Source organism: Thunnus albacares, chromosome 14, assembly GCF_914725855.1.
Source record: "Thunnus albacares chromosome 14, fThuAlb1.1, whole genome shotgun sequence".
NCBI classification, from domain to species: Eukaryota; Metazoa; Chordata; class Actinopteri; order Scombriformes; family Scombridae; genus Thunnus; species Thunnus albacares.
This window is the reverse complement of record NC_058119.1, coordinates 24,121,607-24,140,082: the sequence shown is the minus strand read 5'-3', so window position 1 is coordinate 24,140,082 and position 18,476 is coordinate 24,121,607. Positions and strand designations below refer to the sequence as shown.

General features: G+C 42.2%; 1 protein-coding gene across 5 annotated transcripts in view; it reads right to left on the bottom strand.

Moving 5' to 3' along the window:
* LOC122996823 (WD repeat containing planar cell polarity effector) overlaps positions 1-18,476 on the bottom strand; it is an 82,643-nt gene that overhangs the window by 32,586 nt on the left and 31,581 nt on the right. For all 5 annotated transcript variants that reach the window (XM_044372548.1, XM_044372547.1, XM_044372545.1 and 2 more), the window contains 6 exons: positions 18,165-18,215; positions 16,266-16,336; positions 15,062-15,121; positions 13,832-13,946; positions 8,757-8,893; positions 5,013-5,204 (listed from right to left, as the gene is read on the bottom strand). In XM_044372548.1, coding sequence (XP_044228483.1) covers positions 5,013-5,204; positions 8,757-8,893; positions 13,832-13,946; positions 15,062-15,121; positions 16,266-16,336; positions 18,165-18,215 — 626 coding nt within the window. The remainder of the gene's footprint in view (positions 1-5,012; positions 5,205-8,756; positions 8,894-13,831; positions 13,947-15,061; positions 15,122-16,265; positions 16,337-18,164; positions 18,216-18,476) is intronic.

Here is an 18,476-nt window from a genome sequence, read left to right as displayed (position 1 = left end):
GGGCCCTGAGCTCAACTGACTTGTACTTGACTAAGATGAACTTACTGCCCTGCTTTGAGAGATACATAGAGGTGCAATATTTAAAAGGATGCAGTCAATAAATCTAAATAATGCCACTGCAGAACATTCAACATAGAAAGCACTCTCTCTCTGTCGCATGTTTACCAGTCGCAATATTTATTAAAGCCAGCGCGGCAGCATTTGGACTCTGGCTCATCTTCAAGGCCAGTTTGCCTCAGTTTCTCTTCCATGTGGACTGAGCTAAAGGCTTCTGAAAGCAACACAGCTGATTAGAACATTGGAGCACGGCACAAAGTCTTTCAGGGTTTTGGGGTTTGAATCTTACAAGAGCCAAAAACTCTTTTAAACTGCAAACATTCATGCTACCATAAGACAAATTATAAGATACTTAACCTGCAGCTGATCAATGCATGAACTCTCATAGTCAAAGCTGCATGCTCAGCTGGTTGTCTTATTATTAGGGTGAACTAACCACTGTGACAATAGACGCTAAGTATAAATATTATGTATAAGTGTTCACAAAAAAACCAGGTGGGCTGTCAGGTGACTTCAGGACAAGTATGAGAGGAGAGTTTTCTGGGTATTGATCTCACAACGCCGACTGAGGCTGTTCAGCGTGTTTCTGCTACATGAAAGTCAAGTAAAATTACATTTTGATACCCAAAACAACAGTCAGTGCTTATCAGTACTTATAAGAAGAGAAAAGAAAGGACTTCTGAAATACAGTGTGCATGTGTCACTTCAATATATTCATAAAAGCAAAGCTTTGTTTGCCTGTGAGCTCTCCGGTGTGTATATTGTGGCAGCTGAACGTACTGTATTCCCCGGTTCTGAGAGCATAAAATGGAAAATGATGAATAAGGTCATGAGAGGAAGTGAGCAGGTGAGTGAAAGGAAGGGAGAGACAGAAAGAGAGATGCAGACAGACAAAATGTATGCACAAAAGATGATGAGAAAGAGTGGGAATGGAAGTGAGTAAAGAGAGGGAAAGGGGGTGGAGACACGGAGAGAAAGATGCAAAGAGAGCAGAGACAGACAGAGAGAGACAGACAGACAGACAGAGAGAGAGAGAGAGAGAGAGAGAGAGAGAGAGAGAGAGGCCTCTGGTAAGTAGCTTTCTCCTGGTTATTGGTTTCAGTGACTGGTCAAAACTATTCTTCTCCATTCTTCTCCTCTCTCTCTCTCTCTCTCTCTCCCTCTCTCTCTCTTGCCGGCACCTTTTTTTCCCCTCCGTGGCGTGAAAGATAAAGCGGACGGGCCCAACTGTGTGGCTGGCCCTTGTTCACAGCAGTGGCCTTTTGAAGCCAATTTTCCAGCTCACGGAGCAGAGAAAGACAGGGAGAGACGGGTAGAGAGACGGAGGGACTCGGAGGAGAGTCGAGGGATGAAGGGATGAGGGGGTTCTGGAGGGGCGGGGGATGGGACTGGGAAGTTTTAGGTATGTGAATTAGGGTTAGAGTTGAGGTACTGATGTGAGAAAATGCACAGGCACAGCAGGATTACGAGCCAAAATATTCCTCACACCATAACTGTCATAATTGGTACCACTGAACATAATTGTAGTACGGAGGGAATATTATTCACTGGACCTGAAACTGCAGAACCAGTGTATCTTGTGTGATTTTTTACAAAGCAGTGGAGCTTGGGAGAAATTCTGCACTTTGCATTCAACACCCAACCCTTTCATGGTCTGAATATGATTCCAGTGCATTGCAGAAAATGTGCTCTCTACTGTACATGCTTAAATTCTCCATATGAACACTGCAATTTATGTTTTAGAGGCAAATAATGCCATTTTACATGATTAATTTAGCCTCTAATACACTCTTACGGTGATTGTTTTTCCACTTGTGGATGAGATAAAAGTACAGATTAAAATGCTTAATTTTCCTGCAACTATACATTCTTTCTATGCAAATGATTTAATTTAAGTTTGTCTTTCATGGACAATCTGTTTTTCTTGTTTCAGTAGAGACAAATGCCACACAGCACAGTGCCAAAGTCAATAAGACAGAAATCACACAAATGCCGATCAAGCAGCTGCAGAAAAACTGTTTGGTGACAGATAACAGGATAGTCATAGGCTTTAAAAAACAAAAACAAAAATAAGTATGTTCGCAAACATGCACACAAACACTCTCTCTCACACACACACACACAAAATGCAAGTAAACGTTCATGTGGTGTTTTCATTTCATTAAGATTATTAAATTCCAGCAAATGGTGCGTGTGTGTTTGTTGGGGGTTGAGGGAGAGAAGCATGAAGGAAGGATCATTGAAAATGTTAACTGGCTGCATAAAAACGAACTGTATGTGTTTTTCTCTCCTTCCCACCCTACACCCCCCTGCGTGCCGTGGCTCCACTTATCAGCACGGGGGGGGGAGGGGGGGGGCATACGAATTAAGACCACATAGGGAAAGAAATCAGACTTTTTTAAATGCCGAGAGACTGGCTAGAAAATTGGCTTAGTGCGGCAGATAGCGAACTGAACAAAAGGAACATATATATGAGCTTGAAGTGATTGAAGTAGCTGGCGTCTCCCGATGTGTGCCCGGCGTTTGATTCCCGCCACGGCTCTTACATAAACTGCTCGCTTAATTTCACACCGCGCATCTGAAAAATGACAACAAACGCTTTCATTAGAGCACGATGCCGCAGCCCCACGAAGAGACTTTAATGTTCTTGAAGCGTGGAGGAAGGAAGGAGGAGAGGAGGGGGGGGGGGGGGGGGGGGGGGGGGGGGGGCGGTTGAAGGAGACAGAGAGAATAAACTAGGTGAAGGAGTGTGATAAATGTGGAGAGCGTTCCAAAAACAAGAAGCGGAAAAAGCAACGAACAGCATCTGCTTTGATTATTTCAATATTCATGTGCCCCCCCCCCCCCCCCCCCCCCCCCCCCCCCCCCCCCCATCTCCTCCCCCCCCTCCACCTCCCAACCCTCCCTCATTCTCTCCTGCGTGAATTTGTTTTCCTTGCATGCAATTGGTAACGCTCATCTTTCCTCCCTCTTGCAAACTCTCTCCCTTCTCTGCGCTTTGGTGTGGTGAATATTTTGCATACGCTTACCGAGGTACGCGGTATGAGGAGTAGAGTTAAGCCCGGTTCGGTAATTTGGGCTCTTTCATCTGTTTTTCGGCGTGAGGCCAAACCTACGTTAACATAGAATCGGGTCATGGGTAGGGTTTTGCCAAAGGCCATGAGGATGTGTGTCACAGCGTGTGTGCGTCTTTGCGGATGTGTAGGCGTTCTCCTTCACGCTGTACCGCGGCTTAGCTCTCCTGCGTATTTCATATGGCGATGCATGGAGGTGCGACAGAGAGGTGCCACCCTTGAGGTCACTAACGCACCATCCCCAATCCCATCCACGACAACACAAGTCTCCACTTAAAAACAGCAGCTTTGTTGCCTTTTTCACTGTGGGTGTGTGTTTGTGTGTGTAGGGTAAAATAAACAGCTAGAGTTATGATATGTGTTACAGAGTTTAAGGTTTCAAACTGTACTGAACGGTATTAAAAAAAACCTTTTAAGTTATTCATATTCATATAATTTTATGCCATATTCTGTGTCCTTGCTTTATTTGTTTTGTGTACTCTACTGAATCATTGTAATTATTGATGGTTGATTAGTTAGATTTAGCTTAGCTTGTTCTCTGTAAAGTCCTGTGAGACATGTTTATAATAAGAGCTGACTGAAAAAGCCTCGATTTATCTCGAAAGAGCACGTAGACAGGATTTTAAATGCCTCATTCAAAAAGACAAACAACTCCCTCCGTCGCCCTCACATGATCAACTGCTAAAGGTGGCAGAAAGTGCAACAAGCAAACCAACAGTGTCATTACAGTCTGCACCACTTTAATTGCCTTTCTTTTGCTGAATATGTGCAAAAAATATCTAATTTGTAAGCATTGTTTTTATATTTCTGTCTATTTCATGCTACTGTAAACTGTTCCAGTGATTTGTCTTTATAAATTCCTAATTGAGCCAAAATTTATACAAACTTCAGAGGAAAAAAGCTCTGCCTCCCATTTGAAATACAGGATTTTCCTGAAATGAACACTCTTCAGTCAAAGTGATACACTATGTCACAACAAAGGCAATCAATCAAGTTAACTCACAAACACATTTCAATGATTTCTATTAATTATACATTAATTCATCCAGATACATATGTGGTTTCTGTCACTAGTTTAGGTTTGTGTTGCTGTGGCAGCGAGTGAACCTGGGAGATCCCAACGTGTTCCCAGACCAGGTGGGTAACGTAACCATTACAAGTGTAATCTAGGTCTACTCTGTGGTCTCCTTCCCGTTAGACATCCCTGAAATATCTCCATTGGGAGATGTCTTGGAAGCATCCCAATCAGATGACTTTTAGTGTGAAGGAGCAATGGTTCCAACTCCCTCTGGTTGTCCAAGCTGCTTTGAAACATACTGTGCTGCTGTACTGCTGTACTGATAATGCTGCACCAATCCACCTGTTGATCTCACACTCCATCTTACAATCACTTGTGAACAATACTTGAATTTCTTTATTACTCGACCATTTTCTATAAATTGGTAGATTTCTGGTGGAGTCCTGAGGTCTCCTAACAGGACACTCGCCACTCCTAGAATGTGTCTGGAGAATCGGAAACAGAATCAGTGACAAGCCAACGTACCAAGAACCTAATGGCTCGTGGCAAGAGTCCTGCAGCCTGATATTCCCGCAGTAAACCCACAAGACTTCACCCATAAGGTCCACAAAAAACACGTAGGCTGGATGAGAAAACTCCAAAAGTAAAGGGCTAGTCCACGGTCTTTGCACGAGTATACTTTACTCTCAAATGAAGAACCTACGATTGTTGTCATTCACCATCTTATTTGTTGTGTGTTGCTGCACTTTCATGACAGGTATTGTAATCTTTTAAGCGTATAACTGACCTGTCAGAAAACAAACTTTAAAGTTGTAACTTTTATGTTTCTGAGAATAAGTTTGTGTGTCTGTGTGTGTGTCTACCTTGAGGCCTTCAGCAGGCGAGCAGCTGAGCAGGACCAGGTTGTTCCTGTGCGTGTTGGTAGGAGTCCAGGGCCACAGCCCCTCTCCGGACTCATCCAGGTTCCACCAACACAGCCCCACATCCTGGAGACGGTTGAGAGCCACACGTCTGAGGAGCCTGCGTCCCCGCCCAGTCACCTCCACACAGGTCACCTGAACATGGAAACACACATATGCAGAGTATGCACTGAGAAGAGAGTCAACATACGAAATACAATATAAAGATCAATACTGGCACACACAGAAACACCCAGAAAGTTAAAATATATCTTATGAAGAAGGGGAAGTTATCAGAATATCAGCTCCTTAGCCTCAGTGATTCACCCATGTGGATTCACCCACCTGAGGGCTCTGAAACTTCCACATCTGTAGCCGCAAATATCACTCTCCTGTCCTTCCCCCGTCCTGTTTGTGTTGATGTCTAAGGTTTTTGTTTTTTTTATCTTCCATTATTAATGTCTGTGTGTGTGTGTGTTTTGTTCTGTCGGGCTTGTTGTTTTAGTGATGTGCATATTTTTGGGAAGGTCCGCCACGCTCTACGGGCCACAACACAGAGGCGCACAGTAATGAGCTCTCGTGGTGCTTTGGGGGCGCACACACACACACCCACACACATACATGAATGCATGCATGTATGCACGCAAACACACATGTGCATACATGTAGAGACACTGATATGTAAGTGTACAAAATACACACACACACACACACACACACACACACACACACACAAACACACCATTAAACAAATAGTGCTCTATCCAGAAGCACTTTTAAAGCAGGTGAAATTGCAGGTCTTACACTGTGACCCTGCCTTTCATGTACACCACAGCTCATTCCCTCTTAACACACACACACACACACGCACACACACACACACAGCCCAATATTCATACAGGCCTTTCATACACTCCTTATCTCCGGTCACACTCACTAACACAATGAGCCAGTCGATGCCTAACACACACACACACACACACACACATGTCCATGACCTCTGTCACAGTGCAGAAGAGGACCTGACAGATAGAGGCAGGACAGAGGTGAATTAGGGAAAAGAGAGAGGAATAAAGGGTAGTAATGAAGAAAAAGCAGATTGTTTGGGTTTGGACAGAGGGGTGAGAGAGAGGAAAGAGGGGTGACGGCTGCCTTTATGCACTACAGCTTTAGGGAAATGGGAATAGAGGAAAAAGGCATGCTTGAATGAATGAATGAAGGACAAAACAAAAATCATACATAAGGAGAGGAGAAAAGAAGGTAGAATAATTGGAATTTTTGTAATAAATCAATGAGAGGTTTGTGTCAAAATAAATATCTGAAACCCCAGAAAAGAGCAGTCAGTTGTAAAATCAGAATCCCTCTAAATAGGCATGTTGTCATAAGCGGGAATACAGGAATGTTAAATAGAAATTAATAAAAGAAACATGCTCCTAAAGTACAAAAAAATATGGTTTAACAGCCCAGGAACATGCTAAAATTAGTAAATCGACAAGCTGCACTGTATGAGTAGAGCAGATTTGAGGTTCAGTGGTCCATGCCCCTGCACCTGCCACTTTAACCCCCCCCACCACCCCCTACCCACCCACCCAGCGTAACAGTGTCATCATAACAGTGTCTGTGTTTTATGTAATTGTTAGATTGTTATTTATTTGTTAGATTTTTTTTTATTGAACCCACCCAGTGTAACAGTGTCTAATGTTATATGTTAGATTTTTTACTGAATGTAAATGTCTTGGCATGTTTTGAAAGCTGAACCAATGCAGATTCCTTGTATTTCTATACTTGGCAAATAAATGATCCTTGAATCCTTGAATCTCTGCCCTTCTTGCCCCTCGGGGGGTGGGGTGGGGTGGAAATTTGCTTTGGACACAAAATACAGAGGCGAATGAAAATGATGGAAGAACATCTGATGATAAAGGGAACAAAGAGTTGCCCCAAACAGCTGAACGAGAGATCACTGACAGATTAGAAATGGAAAAGAAGAAAAAAAAAAATCTGAAAATCACTGGGTTAATAACACACTCTATCTCTACCCCCCCCCCCCCCATGTCCCCTCCATCCCTCCATCCCTACCCATCTCTTTCCTCTTCTAGATTTTTTTTTTTTTTCTGCTGGCGTTTGCTGGTCAGCAATAATCAAAAACCACTTTCTGTGGGCCGGATTAGTTTAGCCCCCCCTCAACGCCCCCCACTCTCCCTTCTCCAGCTTAGCCCACTGGACCAGGGCGATGTGTGTATGTGTGTGTGTGTGTGTGTGTGTGTGGGCGCGTGCGTGTTTGTGGGGGATGGGTGGCAGGGCATACGTGTGCACACGTGTGTATGTTGCAGGTTGCATGAGTGTGTGTGTGTGTGTGTGTGTGCACATGCATTGACAGAGGAGTGGGGTGTACAATATGGCGTGGTGGTTGAATGAGTGTGTATGTGTTGGGGATGGTGTCTTATCAGGACTCTGCTTGTGGAGACAGATGCACGGCAGGAACGATTGCTTTTACACACAGCAACATGCACGCGCGCACACACACACACACACACACACCTTAACAAAAGGGCCTGGCAGTAATGTGATAATGCCAGGGTTAGCGGTTAGCCTGCTAGTGAAGGAGGACACTGTAGTTTTGTTTTGGGGGAGGGAAGAAGGGCATGACACATAATCAGACCTGTTACGAACACCTACAACCCCCCCCACATCAGACTGCCTCTCAATACCCATCTTTACAAGAGATTAATAAACAAACACAGGAAGGACGCAGAGAGTCTAAGGTGACCTGGGTACATTTGAACCGCAAGGCCTTCTTCCCATGAACTTACTCGGACTGGATGGAAAACTCTTTAGGCTTTTTATTCAAGTCTGTCTAAAACAACAGTCAGGTGCCCAAATAAAAGGAGGGGAGGACTTGTGCAATATCAACACCCTTGTAAAAGAGATTCTTTAGGATTTAAGTAAACACTGTGGATATCAGACAAGGAGCCGTTCATAAAAATTATTAAAAAACATTCAGAAAGACTGTTTTCTTCATTCAGACCATATGGGTAAAACGTTTTAAGGATGGATAGATTTTCCAACATTACCACCTCCGACTGTATTAGGGCAAAAAAATAGGATAAATGGATATCAGAAACCCACATAAACTGGTTAATTGCTGAACTGGTTAGAAACATCTTGCTAAACTCAAGCAGTTGTTGAAGTTGTTCCAAAGATTACTGGAAAATTAGATAACCGTTACATGTATCTGAGGTCCTTATTTGCATAATTTGTAGATGTATGTAGTTTACGGTACATACCAGCCAATATACTGAGTAGATTTCATAGTATGTTGTTAAACTGGTTTCATGGGGACCCAGCTGGTGTCTCAGTCTACTAAACCTTGATTCAAACAAACTGGGATACTGGATTTCATAGGTTTTCCTCATTGAAAGCTATTATAATGGTTTCTACCTTTCATTCCATGTTTCTTATGGGTTTTTTTTTATAATGGCCTTGTACTGAACAACATGTGACTAAACTGAATATATTTTTGTTTCCAGGCTTCACTCAAATCCACATTTGAGTGGATAAAATGTTGGCCATCAGGTGGAATAATAACAGGGTTGGACGGTGATAGTGGACCTTTTAACACCTTTCTCTCTTTCTCATGGTTTCTTCTACACCTGACATACACATATACACATACACACATGCACACTCTATTAATGTGTTCTACTGTACCTTGATTTCAGAGGGTGAGAGTTTGTCTGTTCGCCTGCCAGTCTCTGGGGAGTCCTGGTTCTTTTTGTTGAGGTAGACTGCAGCCACTTGGCTCTGCTCCAGGAAGGCCAGCAGGAACAGCCGATCGCTCAGCACCGCTGGGAATGACATCACCACATTTGTCATTGAATGTCATGATTAAAAACAAAAGACAACCTCTATGTATCGTTGAGATGACATCTAAAGATGATCATATCATGCACATTTCCAGGTCTAAATTTCTATTCGGGGACTCTACTGGAACATCTTTGTATGATTTACAGTTCAAAAAGCTCCTTATTTATCTTATACTGGCTCTTTATGCAGCCCCTCAGTTCAGCCTCTGTCTGAAACAGGCTGTTTTAGCTCTTGTCTCTTTAAGGCCCGCCTCCAGAGCCCACTCTGTTCTGATTGGTTAGCTTCATGAAGACTACATGAACAAACAATAACAGTCAGATTTCGCTTTGCTTTTCTCGTTCTTCATTTCAAATATAAACTTCTCAAATACATGCGTACATGTTCGAGCCTGAATTTGATCCGAAATACGGGAGTGGACGACACAGACGACCCATGAAACAACATTAGCAACAAAAGCAACCAACGGACAGCTGTTTGTAGGCATGTATGATGTCAGTAGGACAAGGAAGTGGAGGTAACTTTGCAAACAGAGCGTTCAGAGCAGGCTGAATCTCTGGCTTTTGACTTGAAAGTGTCATTTTTATATACGTTAACCTCAAGTTTGGAACACTGACCATATTTAACATAGACATCTGACATTATAATATATAAATGACAGAAAACTACGATAAGCATGACACGTCCTTTTTAAGGAGTCCACTGTCTCTTTACACAGCCATTAAATCATGACAAAAATATCAACACATATAAGTTACTACACAGCTGGGTCACCATTTATCTTCCAAATCATTTTTATGTAAAACATGATGCCTTTAATTACAGTACTTACATGAAGAAATAAAGCTTAAATTACCAAATTATAAAGAAAAATAACGACTCATTCAATGCTAATAATTTCTTGAGACTCATTATTTTTTTCTATGCTCTTGATGGTTTGATTGGAACAAAGCTGAAGATATGTGTTTCCAATTCATGTCGCCTTCCCTCCACTTTCATATTAAGTCCTGTAGTCTCTGTATTTTGGCTGAGCATGTGAATATACTGCACAGTATACAATACATTGTACGTTTTCTCTGACATTTCTTCACTCCCCAATTATATTTCTATCCTGAAGGTGTTTTCTGACTGTCCTCTATGCTTTCACTTCATTATACTGCAGTGTCACTGTCCCCGTTATACTGTATCATTTAGTTTCGATTAGTTTGGAGTGGCATGCCAGAAGTTGTCTTTCTCCGACTGCCTCCCGTTCCCTCCTCTCTCTTACTACTACTTTCCCACTTTTCCTTTCCTTTCCTACTCGTTTCCCCCTCTCCTCTCTTCTCCTGCCTCCTGTATTCTTTGTATCTCTTCCCTCTCCTGTTCTCCTCTCTCTTCCCCTCCTGTCAGTGCACTGCAGGCTCTGAGGCCTTTTTGTGGTAGAAAAACACACTTGATCCTGTTCAACTCTTCAGGAGCTGCATGGAAACGCTGATTAGCAATTAAGCCCCCCTCTCCTTCAAATTAATCTGTTTATGAAACCAATTAAATGGAAAGGAGGGGGGTTGTTACACATGTCTCTCAGATATCCTGCTTTGAGTTGAACGAGTAAGGCTGCACCCCGAGATTTAGAAATCTAACCGGCAATTAACCATGGCATGTGTGTATTTATAAACGTGTGGGTATTGGTATGATTACACTTCAAATCGTTCTGTTGTGTGAAAATTTCAAATTAATATGCAAATATTCATGAGGGAAGTGAAACATTGCTTGAAAATACAGAAAAACTAGCATCTTAAACCAGGTCAGTTGAGTCAGTGCAATCCCTCTGTCCCTATGCTGGAGTTGGATTATAAAGCATTTGTAATGAAAACTGGTTCAAGGCTTAAACCATTACAAAATACAGCCATTAACAAGGCCTTGGCTTTCCGAAACAACGTTTAATGCAATAGTAAGCGTCTTTGTAATAGATTACAGACAAATCAAGTTAAATGCAGTTTAGTATTGATCTCTATGGGTGTCTATAAACGGGATTAGGATTAATCCCATTCAGTCCCAAATGAAGGAGGGGATATGAAACCAGGCTGTGGCCCAATCTGGTACCAGGTGGCTGATTTGGTATTAAGGGCCAGACCTTTATGACCCACCCCAATACACCCCCCAGAGAGAGACACACACACACACACACTCATTTTCAAACCCCCAAGATACATAAACACATGCACAGATCACTACATATACATTCATACATGCAAGCCTGCAACCACATTTTATGCATGCACTGTTCCACACACCAACACATGTACACATACAGTACGTGCATTCACACCCACATTCATAAAACAAACCAACCACATGTTAAAGCACACACACTCATCACATACACACAGTCCCCTAAATCCATTTAATGCCATCTCCTCAGCAGCATGTTGACATAAGAGGCCAATGGGCTTAACCAAAGCACATTTAAACATGGGTAAATGAAACTGGCTATGAAAAATCACTTAAGGATGCTTAATCGTAGAGCATATGCACAGCTTGGCCCAGACATCGGCCAAAGGAAGCTGGTAATACTTTGATGGTGTAAAATATATGTAATCTACTGATCCGTATGATGCAATCAGAGCTCATGGTAGAAACACGGAGGTAACCAAGACTGAGGATGCAAAGTTTAAGAGAAGTTTAAGCTTGCTTTTTTGTCACATTGCGAAACAAAAGCAGACCTGGCTGCCGTTGAGTGTTGTCTCAGAGCGGCAAATACGTAAAACAGAGCAGGCCTCACATTTAGTTCAATCCATGCAAATCAAAAAGAGGATTTTCTTCAGTATTCAAATGCCAAGAACCTTTTTGCTTAAGAAAGTTGTCAAATCCTGTTCATTACACAGTGACTTATGGTTTCATTTATTTTTAAACTGACTTTGCAGTGATTAAAAATAGTAATACACACACACACACACACACATATATATATATATATATATATATATATGTATATATATATATATATATGTATATATATATATATATATATGTATATATATATATATATATGTATATATATATATACATATATATATATATATGTATATATATATATATATATATATATATATATATATGTATATATATATATATATATATATATATATATATCTATATATATATATATATATATATATATACATATACATATATATATATATAATATATACATATACATATATATATATATATATATATATATATATATATATATATATATATATATATAAATAATAACATAACAAGACATGAATAAGACACTTCTACATGGCATGTCACACACACACTACACACACACTTACACCAGTCACAACTTTGATTGTAATTGTAAACTGTCTCTGTAATTGTACATTGTAAATGTGTTCGACAGTGTGATCTGGTCTGGCTTTCTACTCTAATTGTCTAAGGCTAATTTAACAAGTGACAGATGTGAGAACAGCCTCTAACCTGCTGCCCCCCCCCCCCCCCCCCCCCCCCCCCCCCCCCCTCCATACACCACACACATGCACACACACACACCACACACACACACACAGACATACACATACACAAAATCCCCGGAACCCACCCTCTCACAACCATTACTCTAATAATTAGTGCCTCTGAGGCTTTGAATGGAGCGCAGCGGGAGGTGAGTGGGTGTATGTGTACCTGGCTGTGTGTGGGTGTGTATGTGTGTACCTCAGTATGTGCCACTGTGTATGTGTGTGTGTGTGTGTGTGTGTGTTACAGTCTCTGTGTGTGTATGCCTCTAAAAGTAATAAGTAAATGCTTGTTGGTCTGTATTAAAAAAAAAAAAGTCTGTGCGTCTGTAATTACATATGTACTTGTGTAAGAACGAGTGTGTGCATGTGTGTATTTGTGTATGTGAGAGAGAGAAAGAGAGAAAGTGAGAGAGTGTGTGCACTATGGGGGCTTTATCAGGTGTCTGGAGACCTCGGGCGGAAGCGAGGAGGGCGGTGTTATGAACAAATAATTGATACAGAAAGAAAGAAATAATTAGCAGATTTGGGCCGGTGTCCACGGCCCCTTATTCTCTCCTGCCAGGTCTGCAGAGCGAGGGAGCGCAGTGCAAGTGGGGGGCGGTACTCCCTTGAGGAATGCGCAATGGAGGAAAAACACTGATGGATGCTCTTAAGGGAAGGCCCCTGGACACACACAGCACAAAAGGATTTGCCCGCAATTAGCTACCAGAGTCGCCTCGCTCACCTGTGGCACCTGTCATGTGTGCGAATCGGTGTGTGTGTGTGTGTGTGAGAGAGAGAGTGTTTGCGTGACAAAGTGGTGAGGAGAGTGGGGAGTGTGCATATGTGTGTGTGGTAGATGTCAGGCTGCATGTGTGGCGAGCAGGTGTAAGCACACAGTCGGTGCTGACAGTGTGGGAGAAAGTGCATGGTAGATGGTTTTGTGGTTTTGAAACATTTAACATTTTAATGCAAATGTCTGTGCTGTGTGTGTGTGTGTGTGTGTGTGTGTGTGTGTGTGTGTGTGTGTGTGTGTGTGTGTATGGCTGTGGGCAGAGATAGGTGGCCCATCAATGTGGTGGAAACAATGATGATTGTGTCCTTAATCTGCTTAAACCTGGGTGAACCTCTAGAATATTAAAGCCACATATTAAACCATCATTTCATACACTGAATGCAAGAAGCGCAACAATACAGAAGAAGGTATTCTTTCTTGCAATAATAGGTGTTAGAACTAACTAAAATTACAGTCAAAATGTCTGAAGGCTTTAATGAATTGTGTACCAATGCTGGCTTAAAGGGTGAAACCTTTTTTTAAATAAATAAACACATATAAAATATAAACCAAAGGGTAAAAATAAGCTCCTTAGCTCCCTGAAATCATAAATACACACCGAACAGGTCTTAATATACCGTATGTTTGTTTGTGTAACTAACCATCGGTCACGGTGTTGGCTGGTAGTCGGCCCACTAATGTTCGGTCAACACACACTTGTTCGAGTTGAGGTCCATTTAGATTCAGCGTCACCAGTACTCCACTGCTCAGCATCAGCTGCAGGGTACCACACAAACAGAAAAAAAGATTACAGAGGACAGAGATCCAGTTTAAAATCTTTTAAACTTAAACCAGAAGCTTAGTACGCTTTCTGTTTCTGCCCAAACATCGACAGAAACAAAAACAAAAACTATACTAAACTACGAAAACTGTAAATTAGAAAGGGACTAACTGAATTAAATTGTATGAGAGATGATCAAGATGGCATCTCTAATTGAACTTGAATTGTACCCGTAACTCCTCAATGAGGGTTAAGTCAACTCTGACAAATGTAAAAGGTCTATTACTAATTAATTTAAGCTAATTGTTCCCAGTCAACAGTGTCACCTCTAATACAAAGTTTAATATCTTAAAAATACAAACAGTTAGTTAACAGTAGTTACTGTGGTTGAGGTGAAAAGGAATCAGTATATTCACACTTAATATTTGGGAAAAGCGAGCCAGACTTTCCATCCTGCCACCTGCCACATCCTGGCATTTCAGCAGCACTGTGCTGCTCCACAACTGACCACGAGTGTGAGCACCGTACAGTCCGACCCACTCCTCTGCAGTTTGGGGGGCTGGGAATGTGACGGTGAGACAGCACATTGTGCTGTTCATAGTTCAATCATAAATCATAGATGTGATGGGTTCAGATTTGAGTTGGCTGATATCTTTTAAAATTGAAAGGTACTTATGGAATAATTATGACTCATTACAAGCATTAAGCACAGGTAACATTGTTAGCTTGAATGTTTATGATAAAGTGGATCTATAATTAACGTCTGATATTAAGTGACAGGAATCATTATACCATCTGGCTTCAATTCATCATCTCACCATCTGCGTCGACAATTTCCCCTGTCTCCAAAACGTTTGTACGTATGAGTCAGAGTTTGCGAACAGGTGCGCACATTCTCCCATTTGTTTTTATAAATTCCAACTTTTTTGTGGGAAGTGACTTACATATCTTTCAAGCTCTGTTTTGTGATTATAATGATTATAATGAGGCCCCTGGTCTGGGAGGACCAGGGGAGGGACGTTCAGCTTCTGCCACTATCTGAAGCTGAAAGAACTGTGTGTGTTTGTGTGTGTGTGCGTACAGTAGGCGGTGGGCTGAGGAGGGTGTGTACCTGGCAGCAATGCTTGTTCCTCCATCTGGTGTGAACGCAGGTGTTGGTCTGCAACAGTTCCTGAATGAGCACGATAGATAAACAAAGAGAAAGAAAAAGGGAGACTGTGAGAGAAACAGAGCAAACAGAGGAGTCCAAGCAGCCAACGCAACCCATATCCACAGGAACACAAACCTGATGCAATATGAATGCTGAGAGCAACACAACATTGGGTTTGAACAGGTGGTTTAAAACTTTTATTCTGACAACAAATACAGAAAACATATATTTCACGTAAGGAATAAACAAGAGGATGTGGTGTCTCCTTGCCTCTACAGAACTAAAACTGTGAACTTTGGTGTTTTTTTAGCACCAGTTCTGCTCATACTTGCATTAATTGTCTTGGTTGTACACAGTACCAGACACTTGCCACCACAGGTGGCCACTGCAGCAGCTCCTGCTTGCAAAAGGGTGGGAGGGAGTTGAAAAAGGATGCAGGTAAGGACTCTGTGTGTGTGTGTGTGTGTGTGTGTGTGTGTGTGTGTGTGTGTGTGTGTGTGTGTGTGTGTGTGTGTGTAAGGTCAGTCATTCCTGCCACATTCCAAACCCAGCTGGGGTGATTGGGTGGGTGGAGAGAGGGACAGAGAAGGAGGAGGAGGGTGGGGTGTGGAGGTGAGCTGGGGTGTTTCTAGTTTCAGACAATGGTTACGGGTGAGAGGAGGGAGGTGGATGGGTGGGGAGTGTGTGTATGTGTGTGTGTGTGTGTGTGTATGTGTGTGTGTGTGTGTGTGTGTAACGGCCACAGACAGGTTCCAGCAAACAAAGCTAGGTCTGTACTGCCACAAGTACAGAGGCGAGGAAGGGGGGAGGAAAAGGCGGAGGAAGAGGGGGATGAATGAGGGGAGAGGAAGGGAAGGAGGAGGAAGAGAAGGAGGGAGGAAGGGAAGGGATGAGGGGGCAGCCTGCAGCCCCCTGATCCCCTCAAATATCCCCCTCGATGACAGAGCTCGGCCGAAAGAGAGGTGATGAGAGAGGAGAGGGAGAGAAGAGAACAAACGAGAACGACAGGGAGAGTGAAGGGAGAGGGAGAAAAGAGAGAGAATGCCCCTATTTGTTAATCAATCGGCCGTTTCGGAAAGGGAAAACTCAGAAAATCCCCAGAGGGAGGAAGAAGACAGTGGGGGGGGTGGGGGGTGATGGGGGATTGAACAGAAGAGGCGGGTACCTCCAACTCCTTCAACGAATCGCGTAGCTTCTCCGGTCGGCGGTTCCTGGGGGTCCACGAATAGCCTCGAGCTACGGAGGGAAAACACGAGAAGAATCGGGAGATCATGTGACTTTAACTTTTAAAAACAGAAATTGGAGAAATCATTTAAAAAAGGCCTTCATGGGAATTTAGAAGAATGTGGCAGCGAATACCGGAAAGGGTGAAAGGGTTGAACTTTATATCTGGGTTAAGATCTAAGTATGAAAATGGGTGACATGGGGAATAAAAGGTGATGACAAGACGGTCCAGTGGAATAAAGAGGTGCAGGTACATGGTGCAGGTATTCTAAAATGCAATGCTGACAATGTATTTGAATGTTTACAGAGTAACTTGCCGCACTTTACCTAGAACCTTTTTAAGCTCTCAAGAACTTTTGTATGACCACATCAGCAAATGTTGTCTCCCAATTAGAGTTGAAATGTTGACTTGAATGACAGAAAATTATTCAACAACTATGTTGCTAATCGATTAATCATTTATTTAGTCATCTATAAAGCAGAAATCCCAAATATTTGCTGGTTCCACCTTCTCAAACATGAAGATTTGCTGCTTTTTACTGTTTCATATCACTGTAAATTGATTACTTTTCGGTTTTATTCTGCTGATCGAACAAAACAAGCAATTTGAAGATGTCGCCGTGAGATCCAGAAAATTCTGATCACCATCTTTAACTTTTTCTGCCGATTTATAAACTAAAAAATGAATTGCTTAATTGGAAAAACAATTGACAGGTTGATCAATTATTAAACATTTACTAGTTGCAGAACTAGTATCAATGCATACTAAATACCTGCAGTCTTTTAACTGTTGAATGAGAATGAGAAGCTACAACAGGTTAACAACTTTTATTATCAACAATGTGGAAATTCATGATTCATATCGCCCTATGAGTTAATTTAAGTGCTACTGGTACGATTAGCTTAATCACTAATTTATATTTATGTTTAAAACCCAACATAAAATTATAACTGCTATATAAAAACCACATTGATGTAGTTTTATATTTCTGACTACCATATCCCCAAAGCAGCAAAAATCTGAAGTCTGCTGCTTTCAGATTGAAGTAGCCAGTAAAAGGAGTCAAAATATTCTACTGTAAGCAAAATGTCCCTTCAAAAACACACAAACTGGTCCTTGAGGAGAAGGAAATACTTAATCGTGAGGACTTTTGGCACTCTCTAGTTATCTCCCAAATGCAAACTCACAGTTAGCAGCACATATCTCAACACGTGCCACACCGAGGCCCCTTCATTTTAATTTCCCCCTCCATCTCTAGTGGTTAAACAGAGGGAGGGAAGGATATGAAAAAAAAAAAAAAACAGCTAATTGAATTTGTGCATCTGCTCCTGCCCACGCATATACATGAACTTCAGTAGGAAAGGAAAGATGGGAAGGAAAGGACTGCTGTTTTCAATATGGTGCAATCACTCCCCTATCTGTTTATTTTACAGTCTCCCTTTTCATCTTTACTGAAAGGAACCATTAAGGAGTGGGGTTCTCTATTAAGAATGAGTGGGAAGAGGAGGTAAACAGATGCATGCAAATGAGGGTGGGGAGGGTGAAGGGGTGGGTAGGTGGGGGGGGGGAGTGCGTCAGGGGAGAGAGGAGGGAGGGGAGGGCAGGAGGATGAGTGTTCGTCTCCTGATAAGGGTGTTTGTATTCCACTACTGAGTGAAAAGCAGAGAGAGGGAGGGAGAGAGAGAATAGAGGAAGTGGGACAGTTGATTGACGAGGACAACGATTTCTGGAAGATGGTCATCCACTGGTGAGATGATTAGTGCCCAAACACACAGACACACATATGGATATGACGAATAAAATCATCTCTCTCCCCGAGTTTTTCTGCTGGAAACTTACCCTCACAAAATTGGAGTTTCTCATTGTAGTAGTGATGCTCCAGGGGATTGGCTGGGAAAAAGAAAAGAGGCCAAATGAAGGGTTTGATTTGAAATTCATGTTTGGAAATAGCAAGATGTACAGGACATGTTTATATGATGTATACAAAGAACAGAGAATAAAGCTGGAGCTCAAACACTGCCATAACTCCAAAGGGCCGTTTTGGCAAAGTAAAACCTACAACCGTGCCTCATGGCCCGGTCACTGTGAGCAAGAAAGTGGCCAGTCTGGTGGCCGGCCCCTCTGGCAGGCAGGAACACCTCCAGGATTAGT